At 38.3% G+C, this 18451-nt stretch overlaps 2 protein-coding genes across 2 annotated transcripts in view; one reads left to right on the top strand and one right to left on the bottom strand.

Annotated features, from left to right (window-relative positions):
- The window catches only part of LOC105662082 (uncharacterized), a 242548-nt gene that overhangs the window by 31349 nt on the left and 192748 nt on the right, over positions 1-18451 (bottom strand). The window lies entirely within an intron of this gene.
- On the top strand, positions 1362-3648 carry LOC143264144 (uncharacterized). The gene is made up of 2 exons (XM_076529964.1): positions 1362-1639; positions 2017-3648. The coding sequence occupies exon 2, from the start codon at positions 2617-2619 to the stop codon at positions 3376-3378; it is 762 nt and encodes a 253-aa protein (XP_076386079.1). The 5' UTR covers positions 1362-1639; positions 2017-2616; the 3' UTR covers positions 3379-3648.

The following is an 18451-nucleotide window of genomic DNA, read 5'->3' on the forward strand; positions in this document are numbered from 1 at the left end:
TTCTAAGAATGTGCGAAATCTATGTAAACAGTCTGTTCCATTCGCGACAAAACTATAAGACAGTTGCTTTTCGTCAGTCGATCTTACATTCTGATTGCAAATATAACTATAATGCCGCGTGGGAAAAAGCTGACAGACAGTGAAATGCGAGTGATTGTGAATTTGAAGGAAAAGAATACTTCCATTTCGGAAATTTCGAAAGTGATTGGACGAAGTCGTTGTGCCGTGCTTAATTATTTAAGAAATAAGGACAATTATGCAAAAAAGCATCCTGGTGGACGTCCAAAGGCGACAACCGAGCGACAACGACGAGCCATTCTGAGGGTAGCGTCGAATTCTACTCTGACAGCACGTCAAATTGCAGCTGAAGCTGGCGTTCACACTAATATTCGTAATGTGCAACGTGCTCAATAATCAATCGTGCTCAACATTTAAAAAGAAAAAAATTGCAAAAAAAAACCGCCTCTGACGCATCGACACAAGGCGGCCCGCGAGGATTTCGCAGAAAAACATCTTCACTGGAAGAATAAGTGGAAAAAAGTGATCTTTTCCGATGAAAAACGCTTTAATTTGGATGGACCAGATGGTCTATCGTATTATTTCCATGATTTGCGGAAGGGAGAATTGCATTTGTCAAGGAGGCAAATGGGCGGAGGAGGCATCATGGTATGGGCTGCAATAGGTTACCACGGCAAGAGTGATATAAAATTTATTAACACCAGTTTAAATGCAAATAATTATATAGATATTTTAGAAGAACAATTAACGCGACATGCAACAAAAATTGCATGTGCAGATTTCATTTTTCAACAAGATAATGCGCCTGTGCATACAGCGAAACGCGTAAAAAAATATTTTGAAGACCGTAATATTCGAACTTTGCCATGACCTGCGCGGTCACCAGATCTAAATATTATCGAAAATATCTGGGGAATTTTAGCGCGGGGTGTATATGCAAATGGAAAACAATTTTGGTCAGTACAAGAATTAAAAACTCATATCGAAGAACAATGGCACAAATTAAATCAAGAGCACGTAAAAAATTTATATGAATCGATACCACGGCGATTAATTGAAACTATCAAAAATAAAGGCGGCTCAACACATTATTAGTAAGTAGATTAAAAATAGTACTGATTAAATTCTGTCTATTTTTTCCTACACAAAATATACCCTGTCTTATAGTTTTGTCGTACCCTATTTCATAAAAAATTGAAAATTTTAGTGAAACTTAATTCGGTCAAATTCGATAACGTTGCCGCCTTGGAAATATATGTATTTTAGTTCATTCTTTGCATTAATAATAAAAATATTTATCGAAAGATTAGTATTAAGATAATATTAATAAAATCACAGGTGTCTTATAGTTTTGTCGTGGAGTGTACGTAGTAAGATTCGGTCGAAACGGTGCAGCTGTAAAATGCGCGGACGGAACAACGGCATTAACGGCAACTAAGCGCGGACAATTATATATCGTAAATCAAAAGCATAATCGTGCGATATTGTTTTTGTTTCATTTGTATTTTGCTTTACCCATTATAATTATCAATTTCTTGCAGGCATCAACATGAGGAATTACAAACGAAAAACTGATAAGGGAAAAACACCGACAGATATTATTTTGCGGGCAGTCAAAATCGTTATAAATGAATGTAGAAACATTAATAGCGTCGCTAAAGATTTTTTAATTTTACAAAAAACGCTTGAACGCTATGTTAAAAAGGCGAAATTAACAACCGGTGAAATTGCATTAAACCGTGTTGGTTATTTTAATGGGAGACAAGTTTTTTCTCAAGAAGCAGAGAATCTTTTATCTGACTATTTAAAACAAGCATCGGATATTTATTACGGATTGACGCCGAAGCAATTTAGAAAATTTGTTTATGAATATGCAGTTTCGAATAAACTTCAAATTCCAAATAATTGGACCAAGAATAAAATGGCAGGGCCAGATTGGTATGCTTCTTTTATTAAACGAAACAATAGCTTATCTTTAAGATGCCCACAAGCAACAAGCTTATCAAGAGCCACCTCATTTAATAAAACAAACGTAGAAATGTTTTTTTCAAATTTAAAGATAGTGTATAATCGACTTAGTCTTGAAGCTAAGGATATATGGAATGTTGATGAGACGGGTATAACCACAGTGCAAAAGCCAGATAAAATTATAGCTCGACGTGGCTTTAAACAGATTGGTAAATTAGTGTCAGCCGAAAGAGGAACACTTGTAACCCTCACTGTTGCTGTATCCGCAAGTGGAAACACAATTCCTCCTTTTTTTATTTTTCCACGAGTGAATTACCGGAATCATTTTATTAGAGACGCGCCTACCGGAAGCTTGGGTGATGCCAATCCATCTGGATGGATGAAGGAAGAACACTTTGTAAAATTTATTAAGCATTTTGTTCATCACACGAAATGCACGAAGGAAAGGCCCATCCTTTTATTGCTCGATAATCACGATTCTCACCTTTCGATAACCGCTTTAGATATTTGTAAAGAAAATGGCATCACGGTTTTATCGTTTCCACCGCATTGTTCGCACAAATTGCAACCATTAGATAGAAGTGTTTATGGACCACTAAAAAATATACCAATTCTGCTATTGATAATTGGATGGTAAATAATCCTGGTAAAACATTTTCTATATATGACATACCTGGAATTATAAAAACAGTTTTACCATTAGCTGCTACACCAGTGAATATAATGGCTGGCTTCCAAAAAACCGGAATTTGCCCTTTTAATGATAACATTTTTTCTGATAGTGATTTTTTAACTTCATATGTAACAGACAGACCTGCTCCCATCAATAAAAATACTGAATTGATAATTGACACTGAAGAGCTACCTACAGTAAACGCAAATGTAAATGAATGTCCACCTGACGCGAAAGAAGATGAAAATAAAATCAATAAAAACGAAGAAGGAAATAAAACATTCGGTCCAGACGAAGTAAGACCATTTCCGAAAGCAGCTGCACGACAGACTACTAGAAAACCGAGAAGAAAGAGACGCAGTGCCATTTTGACGGATACACCGGTAAAAGAAGCACTGAAACAAGAAAAAGAAAAAATTAAAGAAAAGAAATGCCCGCGTGAAAGAAATATAATTGTAAGAAACAGGACTAAAAGCGCACGAAAATCTCTTTTTCGGAAATTAAGTACCACAGCATTCACATCATCCAACAGAGATCCGATTTTAGTATCAGAAGATGATACTGAATGTTTAATATGCGACGAACTGTATAGTAAGAGCATTCGTGGTGATAAGTGGGTGCAATGCACACGTTGCAGCAAATGGGCTCATGAAAAGTGTATCGGTTTAAATAAAATATTTTACGTTTGTATAAATTGCAATTCAAATGACGATTTATAAATAAAATTCAGCGTTATAATTAATATGTATAAAAAATAAATGTTGTTTGTTTATTAGTTTTTGTTTAAAACTTAAAAGTAAATGTCAAGTCAACTAACCCCGTCGTATAAGTCAACTAACCCCAAAGCCGGGGTTTGTTGACTTATTGCTCACACTTGCATAAATGTGATAAAAACTACAACTTAGATTTAATCAAAGCGGCTTTAAAAATTACACTGTATACCTTAGTAAATGTGTAAACTATTGGTATACAATAAGTGAATAAAATAACAATGGTTCATTTTGTAACGAGGCATATTTTCATTGGGTTGATTGCCTCGTTTTTTTTTTTTTGGGTTATGCCTCGTTACGATGATCCTCCCGAATTGCCAGCCCCACTCCTCCGCCCAAGCGGACCACCTCGCCGCTGGGGCAAGTATGAGTGAGCGTGTGTGTGTGTTTTTCTTTTCTTTTTCGTGTGTTTTTTTTATTTTTCTATTTATTTCGGAAGCCACGCTTTTCTTTCCCCCCCCCCTTTGCTGCCTCCAACCACCACCGGAGCCACCGTTGTCCCTGGTCGCGGAGGAACCTCTCCCTGAGTGACGGAGGCGCGGGATGGGCCCACCAAAGAAGACCCCGGCTGTCCGGTCGCGGTGCCACCCCGTCACCCTCCGCGGGGGCGACCGGCAGCCCACCACCGGGAAACGCCAGGCCTGGGGACGAGCCACCCCCGACTGCCACCTCGAGAGGGCCCCAGGACCTGGCCACCAGACGTCGCAGTGGAATGGCCCATCCTCGACGCCGAAATCCTCGGGGTGGGGGAATACCGCGAACCAGGGAAGAAGAGGATGGAAGGGAGAAGCCAGCGAGCTGCCGTGACGGGAAGGCGGTTTTTTTTTCCCCCGCAAAAATCCCCGCTTAAGCCGCAGTTCCAAATCTCTTCTTTGCCGTCTCGTTTTTAGTTTCTGTTAATTTGTAGTGCGTTCCGTTTTTTCTACCTTGTGTTTTTTTTTTCCACTGTGTATTGTGTGCCTGCGTGGAGTGTGTGTCGCCGCCGCCCCTGTGTGGAATCTTTGGGAGTACACCAGCGCAAAAAGGTAGGAGTCATCTCCGTACCCTGTTTATTGTTATTCATTTGCGCGTGGGCGAGGGCGATAGGACCCCTGGCCCCAGTGACGAGGACCCTAGAGGCCGCGGACAGTCTACACGACACTGTCCCCTCTAATTTAGTTCTTTTTCGTTTCGCTGTATTTTGGTATTTAGGACCAACGTCCCCTTATTGTCCACGACCCCTAAGAGGGCGTGTTCCTTCGCGGGCGAATACCACAGCGTTCTCTTTGTATTTTCCGATCTTTGTACTCGCGCGTACCGGGAGCCCCCGCGCCGCGAAAGCCTCCCTCGCAACTGGCGAGTCGACCCCTTTTCCTCGACCGTTGCTTGTAACGCGTGGGGCCCACGCGAATTCATTTTTTTTCTGTTTTGCTTGAGTGGCCTACTTGGAGGCCCGAATAAAAGCATTTTCCATTGGATACGAACTCGCGGGTCCTTTACTAATTTTTTTCTGACCCCCTCTGATTCCCGCTCCCGACAGAGCAGCCGGAAGGGCGATTACTCCGGACGAGTGCATTAGCACTGGCGCCCCATTAAAGAAATCGTCCGTGGGTGTGAGCATCGGTGCGTGGAGGGCCGTTTTCCCTAACTGCCCCCACTCCAGGGAACCCCCTTCGGGCTTTCCCCCCACCGATCCGTCACAATTTATAATAATTAAATATGTTAAAAGTTAGTCAACTAGCCCCGGTCTCCCCTACTTATTTTATGTTTTCGATTTAAAATGAGTAATATGTTTCACAGAATCAATCAAATGTTAAGTTAATTCATTTAAAGCAAGATTTATGCATAATTTTTATTTTTGTAGTAAATGTATAGTTCTATATGGAAAATTCCGTAATGCTATGTGCCTACGTACCGCGATGCTCGCCCCGAATTTCCTAGTATTCTCGCGTAATCTTACAATTAGAGAAGAATAGGAATATATTTTACAATTAGGACATTATTAGTTATTAAAACCTATTAGTTAAACAAATCAATCAATGCACATCAACCTTACTAATATTACGTTATCCGGAACTAAAGACAAATGTTAGTTTACTGCATTATATATTGTAAATTATAATATTATTCTATGGAATGTTCTAGAAGCATCGTATGCTTATACATTTAGATTCGATCCGTATGAAAGTCGTACATAGTATAGATGTTACGGTGAAAGACCGAAATTGGTGAATGTCGACATTCACCAGATTTCGGTCTTTCACCGTAACATATATAATAAAAGAAAATAGAAAATGCAATTTTCATTAAAACACTATTAAACTATTATTTTTGTATCAACAACATAAACTACCGAGTAGAATGCAATATTAATAATGTAATTGAATCGTTCGTTTGCATAATTAATGTCTAATTGCGAATTTATACGACAATTATATGTGCCCATAATTATGAAAGTGGTCTAAGTCAAGATTTAAAAAAATATGAGTTTATCTGTTATTTCACACTCAATTCATTTAGTGTTAATTATGAGTGGTCTAAGTAAAAAATTTAAAAAAGTTATATAAACGTAACTTGAAAATGGCGCGTAGCCCTCTTTGACGGGTTTCTGAACTACATAATAAGCCCATAAAAAAATGACAATCAAATAATAACAAAAACGGCAATTTCATTCCGGTTTATCTAACAGTATAGTTCAGGTGGGCTCTTCGGAACTAATTATTGGCGGGAAATAATTTATATATTTTATCACTATGTCAACAGATAGCGGTTCAGGTAAGTTAATGACAACGTATTTATTATGTGAATATGTTAATTATTATTCAGATATGATGTGATCTGCAGATATTACACGACCACGTAATACTTCCAAGAAATGGAAAAGAATAAGACAATTATCATCTTCAGATGAATCATACCAAGACTTCACTGTAAATTTAGAAACCCCAGAAATGGTGCAAGGTGAAACAATAGAAATGGTGCAGATAGGAGAAGATAAGAAAAGAAAACGGGCAAGAAATGAAGATAGTTACGCACAAAATATCAGAAAAATTAAGAGAAATAATGGCGAAGAATACACGACAAAAAAATCAAAACTTGTGAGTGCCAAAATTTTTGAAAATAAGGATTGCTTTTACTCAAAAAAAAGGTTTGGATCGCGTAGAATATAATGAAAGAAAATCTAATTTTGATAATTTCTGGAAACTAAAAGATTTTGAAACCCAGAACCTATATCTGTGTACTACAGTTCATTAACGATTAATAAAACAAAGGCGGCCCAGAACTTTTGAAAGACCTATGCGAAAATGCAGCTATAAGTATTTTCTGTTAAGAAATAATAAGTCGGAAGTCGTGTCGATTTGCAGGAACTTTTTTTTAGATACCTATAAAATTTCTGTAGGACGTGTAACGACTCTGGAACCTAAGTTCAGATAGTTACTAGCGCTAAGAAGGTAAAGAGCGGCTTTTACCAATTAAACGACTCGTTTTGGAAAATAACTAAATCTAAAGATTGTGGGATTCGTGTGGTGTGCGGTTAAGGAGTGAAATCCACAGGTCAATATCTTTCAACAATAAGGGTTTATTCAATAAAATAACGAAGATGATGAATTTAACAAATAACAAGTAACAAATAACAAAATATGAAAAGTATACTGGTTTGATTAAAGAAACTAGAATAGACTTGATATATTATTGATAATAGAAATAATAGTACTTGGTAAATTAAACAATATGTAATTGATAATTATGAATCTAACTAAATCTGATTCTCGCTAGTTAATACTTTATATTATTTCGTACCTAAGTCTGTTTTCGGATGAAGCTAACTTCGCTTTTATATAATTAATTGAATTCGATATTCTATATTATTCAGTTCTCGTCTTGAACGCTATCGCAATTACAAAGTTTATATTGATTAATACGTTTATAATTTATATAATGAAAAGTCTTTTACGAAATTATTAATACTAGCGCGTGATAGTCTACCGCAGCGAGGAACACGACCTAAGTGTGATTCTCTAAGTGTACCTAAATACGCTTTCGCAAAGTTAGACAGATTAATGATTTTATCTGATATCTAACGCGGTGTAGTCGACTACTGAGATTACGCTGATGACAGAACAATATTCTTTTACTAATTCAAAATTCCAAGATTTGTTTGATTCTAATGAATTATTACCTCGGAACAGTTACTCTTTCTTAATTTGTCTCGACAACTAATTGTCCATGACCCTTTTTGTCAAAACGAACACTGACAGCCAAAACCAGATCGCTTAATTGGGGAGCCTGTTGTTCACTGGCTACTAGAACGACCCAACGATACAGGAAAAGGGTGAACAGTATAAGTTCAACAGGGTAGCAAATCAATTGATTCTAATATAAAATCGTAATTGCTGAACTGCCACCCAAAAGACACGGGCTTCAGAGACCAAGCCGCTCAAATGGGGAGCCTGCGTTAGCTGGCTACGAAACTACCCAGAGCGAACTCCGAGAATCTGACGGCGCGTTAGCAATCCGATAAAAAATCAAATTTGAGTAGCTGAGAGCTATCCTTTCGGTATCTTAGCCTTTCTGGCGCCAAGTATAGCACTCTCCTAGCGGAGTTTCAGATACGAGACCGTTTGAATGGGGAGCCTGCGTTAGCTAGCTACTAGAACGACCCACGACCAAGTATCCAAATGGCGTATACCCGCTTTACCAGTCAAGTATTAAGAATCGTTGCGGCTCTTCACAGCGAAAACTGTTCCGGTTATACTTATCTGTAGACTTCTAGCTGGCTCGACTTCGAAAACTGTTCTGCGATTTTGGCGAGCTCCGCTCGGCCTTTTATACTCGCCAGCCTGGCGAATTCTCGGAAAACCCCCATAACGTTGAAATATATAATTGTCTTATAAATTCGTAATTAGACATTAATTGTACAAACGAACAGTTTAATTACATTATTAATATCGCATTCTACATAATGATTTATATTCCTGATATAAAAATAGTAATTTAATAGTGTTTTAATGAAATTGCATTTTCTATCCTTTTCTATGTACTACGCACGACTTCTATACGGTTCGGAGCTAGATGTATAAGCATAGGATGCTTCTAGAACATTCCATTGAACAATATTATAATTTACAATATTCACTGCAATAAACTAACATCTGACTCTATTTCCGGATAACATAATATTAGTACGCTCGATCTGTATTGATTGATTTGTTTAACTAATAGTTTTTAATAATTAATAATGTCTAAATTGTAAAATGTATTGCTATCCTTCTCTAGGATTACGCGAGAATACTAGGAAATTCGGGGCGAACATCGCGGCACGTAGGCACATCGCATTACGGAATTTCCCATATAGAATTATACATTTATTCGAATGACTATAAAATAATACATTAATTTTGTTTTTAATTGTTCTAACTTAACTTGATTGTCTTTGTAAATTACATTATCCTTTCTAAATTGAAAATATAAAATTAATTATTGAAAATAAAATAAATATATATGTATTGGTTACCGACCGCTGAACTGAATACATAAGGTAATTGGTATATAATGTACTGTCGGTAATAGTCTATTATTGTCGGTAACTAACTATTCTCACAGTGGGTAATGAAATTGAGCATAGGACTGTCATATATGAAAAAAAACTCTTCCCGGGATGTTACAGACGGTTAACTCGTGCTCTGAATGCTGAAACACCTGGAACTGATTGTCGTGGGAAGATGCCTGGATCTTCGCGAAAAACAGATGAAATTAAAATAAAAGTTGTACGAGAACATAATTTAAGTTTCCCAGCGTATGAGAGCCACTACACCAGAGCTCGTCACACTCTTGGTCGAAAATATTTGAGTCCTGATTTAGATATTCGTAAAATGTATAACCTGTATATAGAGAAATGTGAGGAAAATAACCAATCCTTTGTTAAGGAATCGATCTACAGGAAAATATTTAATACAGAATTTAACTTAAATTTCCATGCTCCTCGAAAAGACACATGCCAAAAAAGTGATTTACTGAAGGGAAAAATCGAAGCATGCAATAATGAGGAAGAGAAATTACATCTTAGAGAAAGTCATGATGTACATTTACAAAATGCCGAACGAGCTAGGAACTGTCTTGCAGAGGACCAGAAAAAAGCAAAAGAAAATTCCAGGGAATATTATGGATTCTCATTTGATTTGCAAAAAGCACTTCCGTATCCTAAATTGTCTGTTTCGTTAGCCTATTATAAGCGAAATATGTACGTATACAACTTGGGTTTCCATAATTTCCATGATGACAATGTCAAGATGTATGTATGGGATGAAACTACAGCTTCAAGAGGTGCACAGGAAGTAGCATCATGCATTTTAGCGCATATGGAGGATATAACTACTCAAAAACACGTAATAGCTTACAGTGATGCTTGTTCAGGCCAAAATCGTAACATTAAAGTAGCATTGACATGGATGAAAATTGCTCAGTCATTAAATAATAATATTGAAACGGTAGACCACAAATTTTTGGTATCGGGTCATTCCTTTCTACCGAATGACCGTGATTTTGGGTTGATAGAAATGAAAATAAAAAAAGCAAATTACTTATACAACCCTGAGCATTATTATGAATTGATAGAAAAGTGTAGAAGAAGAAATACATTTTTGATAAAACGAATGTCGCAGCCGGATTTTATTTCAACGAAATCATTAGAAGAATCAATAACAAGAAGAGTAAAAAATACCGTAGGCGAATCTGTCCCTTGGCTGCAAATTCAATGGATGAGATTCTTGAAAAATGAACCTTATAAAATTTTCTATAAAACATCTTTAGATGATTCTAAATTCCACGTTTTGGATCTTTTACCTAAAAGAGGAAGACCAAAAATATACGGAAATATTAAATTACTTCCATTATACACCACCACTAGACCAGTAACGGAAGAAAAACATAAAGATATTATGTCTTTACTACCACACATCCCTCCAGTTTTTCAGGAACATTTTAAGAATCTTAAAACTTCGAAATGATAAAAATGGATTACTTTTTAAAAATAATTAATAAATGTTCATAAATTATTTCATTAAAGTTATTGTTTCAAATAAAATTCATAATTCTTTATTGCTTTAAGTCATTTATAGGGCATTCAATTAATTTTGAAAATGGTCTAAGTCAATTCAAGCTTTAAAAACAACAATTTCGTATGAAATTCACACAAAATTTCATATTCATAATAAATTTCCATTAATCAAGACTAAGAAAATTATAAATTAAAATGTCGCATAATTTAAAAATATTTTTTTAATTTATTCAAATGCAATTCATTAAATATCTCGAAACAAGAAATATATGACTTAGACCACTTTCATAATTATGGGCACATATGAGCCGTTCACTGCACAAATCGATTAACTTCACTTTTTGAAAAATCTTAAATTTAAGTGTAAAAGCACTTGGTATAATGATAACTTTTTATATTTATACAAATTTTCCCAAACATAAACGATTAACACCATTAAACGACAATATTTTTTATGGCCACTGAATAATGAATAATTTATTTCAGAGGGGTCATTCTACGCCAAATCAATCACTTTTGGAAGTCACCATCTCCGATTTTGCTCTAATCGAAATATGTTGTAGTCTATGTGAAATTAGGAGGGGTTTAAGTCATCATTTTGCCGGTTTCGAATTTGTTAATGAATGGCAGGCCGTTAAAGTTTGCAATTTTTGCCCATTTTGGCGAAAATGGGGTCCACTTGGGAATTTTTTTCTCAGAAACTACTGAACCGATTTAGCTAATTTTTTTTGGTTTTATTCGTGAAGGTTTGGGCTATTTTAAAATATTTTTTTTAACTTTGTCAATTTGTTATAAAATGTCGGAAAATTTAAACAAATTCTTCTTTTGCGTTTTTCTCAATAAGGGGCGTAAAGGGTTAAAATTAAAAAAAAAAAAATGGTCATATTCTTTGAAGCTTCCCCTTTAAAATGAGTCCTTCAGAACGATGGAGCCTCGAAAATTGACGTCTCGACAAGCTGGAAAAGGACGCGGGGTACCCCCGTTTCAGGTAGGTGAGTCGTGCGCTCCGCTATTATGACCGGTTATTTTCTATCGCTGATCCCAAAGCAATACGGGAAGACCTCATATACGACTTAATGACTCTGTTCATACCTTGGAAAGTATATTAGTTACCACTCTTGGCCAATGACACATTTTTAGTTATGTTAGATTTGACCCTAAAGTACTACGAGTATGTTCTTTTTATTTCGTTATGGGTTCTAAAACAATAAGCTTGTAAAAGTTGTCGGATGCTAAGAAGTATGTCAAACATTTTTATGCATTGCAAAAAACGGATAATCTGTTTATTGCATAGCGACAAAAGGCCATTGGTAAGGAACCTTCTTTACAATTTTTAATGTCATTGAGAGTAGATATTCGTTTTAGGTGTCTTTTATTTTTTTGTCACTTTCCTTCTTCTGCCGACTCGATACAATCTGAACAATAAATAAGAGGTATCGTGGGATTTCCTATATATTCAGATATCTTTATTCCAAATGTTCAGTCACCGTGGCATTTTCGTACCGTACGGTTTTAAGATCTAAAGAGTGCGTGAATTGTTTGAAATGGTGCATCGAAGGTGTTGCAATCCGTTTAAACGAACAGAGCATCAAAGCTTTGCTAAAGGGCTTCGTAACATTACGGTAGGGATGCGGCAAGCATTTCCAGCTCTTCCCAGGGAAGGGCTAATTTGTAATACTTGCCGCTGTAAAATATATAAACATAGAAGAACACAAACGGAAATTTCGCTAGCTGAACCAGGGCCATCCGGATTATCGCACGGAGAAATTCGCAATAGTAGCGACAGTTCGAATGTTTCCATGCCGATGGAACCGGAAGTTCTTGTAAGTTCCACAAATATTTTAACATCCTCATTAGGTGATTCTCCCGTTACGTATAAGACTTTAAAATCAAATAGACGCATTTCAGACAAGATAGATCGCATTTCTAATAGATTAAAGTCGCATTTAATTATTGAAAGTAACTCCTCTAATATCGCAGATAATGCAGAAGTAATTGAACAGTTAAAAATTAAATTTAATTCAGAATCTAGTGATAGTGAAAAAATTCGTATTTTGACAACTTTACCTAAATCGTGGAGTATACGTAGAATTTCTTTTGAATTTAAAATATCTTATCACATGGCAAGACAAGCAAAGCAATTGCAAGTCAGTCAAGGAATAATGGTGACTCCAAACCCAAAGCATGGTCGTTCATTATCAGAAAATGTGAAGTCATTAGTAGAAAATTTTTATCGTAGTGACGATGTAAGTAGAGTTATGCCGGAAAGAAAAGATGTTATTTCAGTAAAACAAAACGGACGTAGGGAACATTTGCAAAAAAGATTAGTTTTAGGTAATCTCAGAGAAATTTATACATTTTTAAGGAGAAATATTCGACATATAAAGTAGGATTTAGTTCATTTGCAAATTTGCGACCAAAGGAATGTGTTTTAGCTGGTGCCAGTGGAACACATTCTGTTTGTGTGTGCGAAATACACCAAAATGTGAAATTAATGTTAATTGCTGTTAAAACGGCACTAGCTGCACGGTCCATAAATTCTAACATTGTTTTAACCGATTATAAATTGATTTTGAAATCTATAATGTGTGAGTTACCGACTCCATCGTGCCATTTACGAAAATGTAATTCTTGTTCCGGGTTTGATAATATCCGTTCCGAATTTGAAAATTTTTTTGATGATAATTATGTAGGATCGGGTGATGGAGAATGATCGAAATCACTTATTAAACAGTAAATAGTTTATTTCTACTCTTACTCTGATATTTCACGCTCTCTCTCTCTCTCTCTCTCTAATCGTACTCTTACAATGCTCTCTTAAAAATCTACCCGTCACCGCCACTTATCCTAATATATACACTGGTGGCCAAAATTAACGCACCACTTTCTTTACACCGTCGTCATTTCCACTGTGTAGGAGGTAGGACTTTGAAATTTTGAGGATAGGTGGGCCCATGGGTTGTCTCAATACTCCACGAGTGCCATTGCTACCTGCCACCCCTTCCGGGATCGGCGACCCCTTGAATACTACAGGGTCAAGAAAGTGACAAAAAAGGTTCTAAATTCGACCGAAAAAAAGAAAAAATTCAAAATTTTTGTCAAGGATGAGGCTCTTTATGTTACGGCCTTTCCGAAAATGCCCAGCTCAACCCCCTCCAACACCCCAACCCTCTCCATAATTTTCTACCCTTTCCAAAAGGGTGGTTATTTCGATTTCGCTGAAACTTTTGCCGGAGCTTCGTCTCGATCCCTGTTACACGTGGTAAAATTTTGGTCGCATTTGCACCAACCCCTTGGACGCTACGCGCTGTCAAAGAACAACCCCTTACTGTTTTTTCATCTTTTCCACAGTTAAAAACCAATTTTAGACTTGCAATTCACGGAAAAACTTGTTTTCGTCACGACAGTATCGTGTTTGTTGATGGTTGGGCCTTAGCGTGAAACCAACCCCCGTTGTGGAGGTTGGTACCCCCAACCCTTTCAATCCGGCCCCGGGGGTGGGTGCGTAAATTGAGTGCATGCTATCGATTGAGGGACCATTGAAGCATTTCTGTACAAATTTTCAAGTCGATTGCTTGAACCGATTTCACGGGATAAACAAAAAAGTGGAAATTTTGCGATTTACAACCCCCAAGTTCACCTCACAATCCCTACTGATTGGAGGGGGTTGGCGTGCCGCGGATCGGCTTCTCATGAAGCTTGAACCCTCCTTTTCTCGGTCCCAGAAGATGGAATTGCTCACACGACATGCACAGCCTCCAGCGATGCCGCCAAAATACCCTGTCATCGTCGTGTCGGCCAAAGCGAGCACCGCGGCCTCCAAGCGGCGAGTATGTGAACCAAAAGCGATCCGAACGATATGGACTTTCAGCCACCCAAAAAGACTCAACGAAAAATCACAGATTTCACACGCCAACAATTAACAGACAATTTTTTAAACTCGTTTCTTTCACAATTCCAGCAGTCTTACTGATTTCTTTTTCAAAGTAAAAGCCAAAAGCAAAATTGTAACAAAAAAATTGGCAATTCTCAACGCAGGAAAAAAATGAAATAAAAAATGGCGAGAAAAAATTAAATTTTAATAAAATGAAAACAATACAATGTATAAACAATAAAATTAATGAATAATAAAATTAATAAACGTTTGGCCCCAATGGGCCCTCTTAACGGCACGGAAGCGGGACGGTAGCAGGGCGGTATGTCAGGTCCCGGAATCTCGACAGCGGAATCCTCCACGACTTAAACTTGGTTCCTGGGCATCGCTGTGCGAAATGATCTGAGTGGATTTGATTGTGAATTGAATGGCGGGACCCAGGTTTGCGCGATACGGGATTGTATTGAACTGATTGTGTTTTTTTATCGACAATTGCATTGACCGTTGTGGGGGCTTAGTAGCAAAAAAGAACGAGCCGTAGTATTATCAAAATCAAATCCATACAGATTATTTTGCATAGCGATGCCCATTAGTCAAATTGGAGTTGTGGAGGCTCTCACGCTGGTGGAGCAGGGGCTTAGTTTTCGTGCGGTGGGGCGGCGGCTCGGCGTCGCCCACACCACAATCCGGAACATTGTCTGTCGCCACCAGGAAGACGGTTTGCTGGGCCGTCGGCCAGGCCAAGGACGACATCGATGCACGACGTTGCGGGAGGACCGCCACATGGTAAGAATGGCTATCAGCGATTCTCACCTCACAGCGCGACGGATCGCTGGCTACCACGAGGAGCTTACGCAACGCCAAATCTCCAGACGAACGGTTAACCGCCGTCTGAACACAGCAGGATTGAAGGGCAGAGTGCCAAAGAAGGCCCCGAAGCTGACCGCGGAGGCCCGAAGGTCGCGCCGAGCCTACGTGGAAGAATATGGCAATTGGAACATACAGCAGTGGCGGAACGTAATGTTCTCAGATGAGGTACGTTTCGCGCTACACAAATCTGATGGGAGAATCAAGGTGTGGCGTCGACGCAGCGAGCGTGACCAACACTTCATAGACCACGTCGCATACAACGGTGGGTCGGTAATGTTTTGGGGTGGAATTATGTTTAATAAAAAAACAACCCTTGTCGAGATACCGCCGCCTGACATGACGGCCCGCCGTTATATTGATGAAGTACTGGTCCCACACGTAGTACCTCTAAGAAGGGAATACGGGCCTGCCTTCGTATTCCAACAGGACAACGCGGCGGCACACACTGCGAGGATTACACATACTTTTTTACTGGAGAAGGACATCAGAATTCTCAAGCACCCTGCCTGCAGCCCCGACTGCAATTGTATAGAACATTTGTGGGACGCAGTTGACCGCCGTGTGAGAGCTGGCCCATAGCCGCGCAACCTCCTCGAACTCCGGACCGCTGTGCAAGCAGCATGGGACTCCATCCTCCTCCACACAATAAATAATTTAATAAGGAGTATGCCGTCCCGCTGCCGTGCCGTTAAGAGGGCCCGTGGGGGCCAAACGTTATATTAATTTTATTGTTCATTAATTTTATTGTTCATTAATTCTATTGTTCATTAATTTTATTGTTCATTAATTTTATTGTTCATTAATTCTATTGTTCATTAATTTTATTGTTCATTAATTTTATTCTTCATTAATTCTATTGTTCATTAATTTTATTGTTCATTAATTCTATTGTTCATTAATTTTATTGTTCATTAATTCTATTGTTCATTAATTTTATTGTTCGTTAATTTTATTGTTCATTAATTCTATTGTTCATTAATTTTATTGTTTATACATTGTATTGTTTTTATTTTATTAAAATTTAATTTTTTCTCGCCATTTTTTATTTCATTTTTTCCCTGCGTTGAGAATTGCCAATTTTTTTGTTACAATTTTGCTTTTGGCTTTTACTTTGAAAAAGAAATCAGTAAGACTGCTGGAAATGTGAAAGAAACGAGTTTAAAAAATTGTCTGTTAATTGTTGGCGTGTGAAATCTGTGATTTTTCGTTGAGTTTTTTTGGGTGGCTGAAAGTCCATATCGTTCGGATCGCTTTTGGTTCACATACTCGCCGCGTGGAGGCCGCGGTGCTCGCTTTGGCCGACACGACGATGACAGGGTATTTTGGCGGCATCGCTGGAGGCTGTGCATGTCGTGTGAGCAATTCCATCTTCTGGGACCGAGAAAAGGAGGGTTCAAGCTTCATGAGAAGCCGATCCGCGGCACGCCAACCCCCTCCAATCAGTAGGGATTGTGAGGTGAACTTGGGGGTTGTAAATCGCAAAATTTCCACTTTTTTGTTTATCCCGCGAAAACGGTTCAAGCAATCGACTTGAAAATTTGTACAGAAATGCTTCAATGGTCCCTCAATCGATAGCATGCACTCAATTTACACACCCACCCCCGGGGCCGGATTGAAAGGGTTGGGGATACCAACCTCCACAACGGGGGTTGGTTTCACGCTAAGGCCCAACCATCAACAAACACGATACTGTCGTGACGAAAACAAGTTTTTCCGTGAATTGCAAGTCCAAAATTGGTTTTTAACTGTGGAAAAGATGAAAAAACAGTAAGGGGTTGTTCTTTGACAGCGCGTAGCGTCCAAGGGGTTGGTGCATATGCGACCAAAATTTTACCACGTGTAACAGGGATCGAGACGAAGCTCCGGCAAAAGTTTCAGCGAAATCGAAATAACCATCCTTTTGGAAAGGGTAGAAAATTATGGAGGGGGTTGGGGGTGTTGGAGGGGGTTGGGGGTGTTGGAGGGGGTTGGGGGTGTTGGAGGGGGTTGAGCTGGGCATTTTCGGAAAGGCCGTAACATAAAGAGCCTCATCCTTGACAAAAATTTTGAATTTTTTCTTTTTTTCGGTCGAATTTAGAACCTTTTTTGTCACTTTCTTGACCCTGTAGTATTCAAGGGGTCGCCGATCCCGGAAGGGGTGGCAGGTAGCAATGGCACTCGTGGAGTATTGAGACAACCCATGGGCCCACCTATCCTCAAAATTTCAAAGTCCTACCTCCTACACAGTGGAAATGACGACGGTGTAAAGAAAGTGGTGCGTTAATTTTGGCCACCAGTGTATAACCCCGAATATCCCTACTCCTAACTAATCCTAAACCGCGAGGTGGATGAACTTTCGCTTTTATTCTGTCTAATACTATTGTCGCACTCTTCTTGGGTCATGCACCTCGAACTCCTGTTTATCTTTTGGGTGACAACCGTTTCGCACACCGCGTGCGATGCTTACGTTTACGGTCGTTCACCCAAAAGGTGTTTAGGCTTTTTCGGAGACTTTAACCGCTCCGGCTCGAAGCAAGAACTCTTGCTGTTTTTTGCTGTTGCGATCTAGTTTCCTACAATTATATTACTGAAATAACTTTTAAAAGTTGGACCAACACCGACAGATCTTCCTTGGACACCCTTACATATTCTGCTGATGACTTCATAGATCGTCTTGCAGAAAAAATTCCCATTTTGCAGACACACGATTATATTGCTAGAGCACAGAGTCTGTATTTAGCAAAAACAAAAGCATCGTTAAATCAGGGAGAATTTCTTATCATAGGTGATTTCTCCGAAAATTATAGTTTCGTCATTCAAGACGAAATACAAAATTATCACTGGAATAATAAACAAGTAACACTCCATCCGTTTGTTATATACACGAAAGATAATAACAACAATTTCGCGATAATTTCTGAAAGTTTAGAACATAATGCAGCTGCCGTTCATATTTTCCAAAAGAAGTTAATAGATTATCTCAAACATATATATCCCGAAAATATTAAAAAGATGCGCAGTACAAAACAAAAAGAATTTCATTAATTTAGCTCACCATTTCAACGATTTTGGTGTATCTGCAGAATGGCATTTTTTTGCAACAGCCCATGGTAAGGGACCATGTGATGGAATTTGAGGCCTGTATTAAAAGACTTGCAATGCGCACCAGCTTACAGAGGCCATTAGAAAACCAAATTCTTACAGTTAAAGATTTATTCGAATGGGCAGAATCATCATTTGCAAACATAGCGTTTAATTATGTA

Source organism: Megachile rotundata, chromosome 3 (assembly GCF_050947335.1).
Source record: "Megachile rotundata isolate GNS110a chromosome 3, iyMegRotu1, whole genome shotgun sequence".
In the NCBI taxonomy this organism is placed as follows: domain Eukaryota; kingdom Metazoa; phylum Arthropoda; class Insecta; order Hymenoptera; family Megachilidae; genus Megachile; species Megachile rotundata.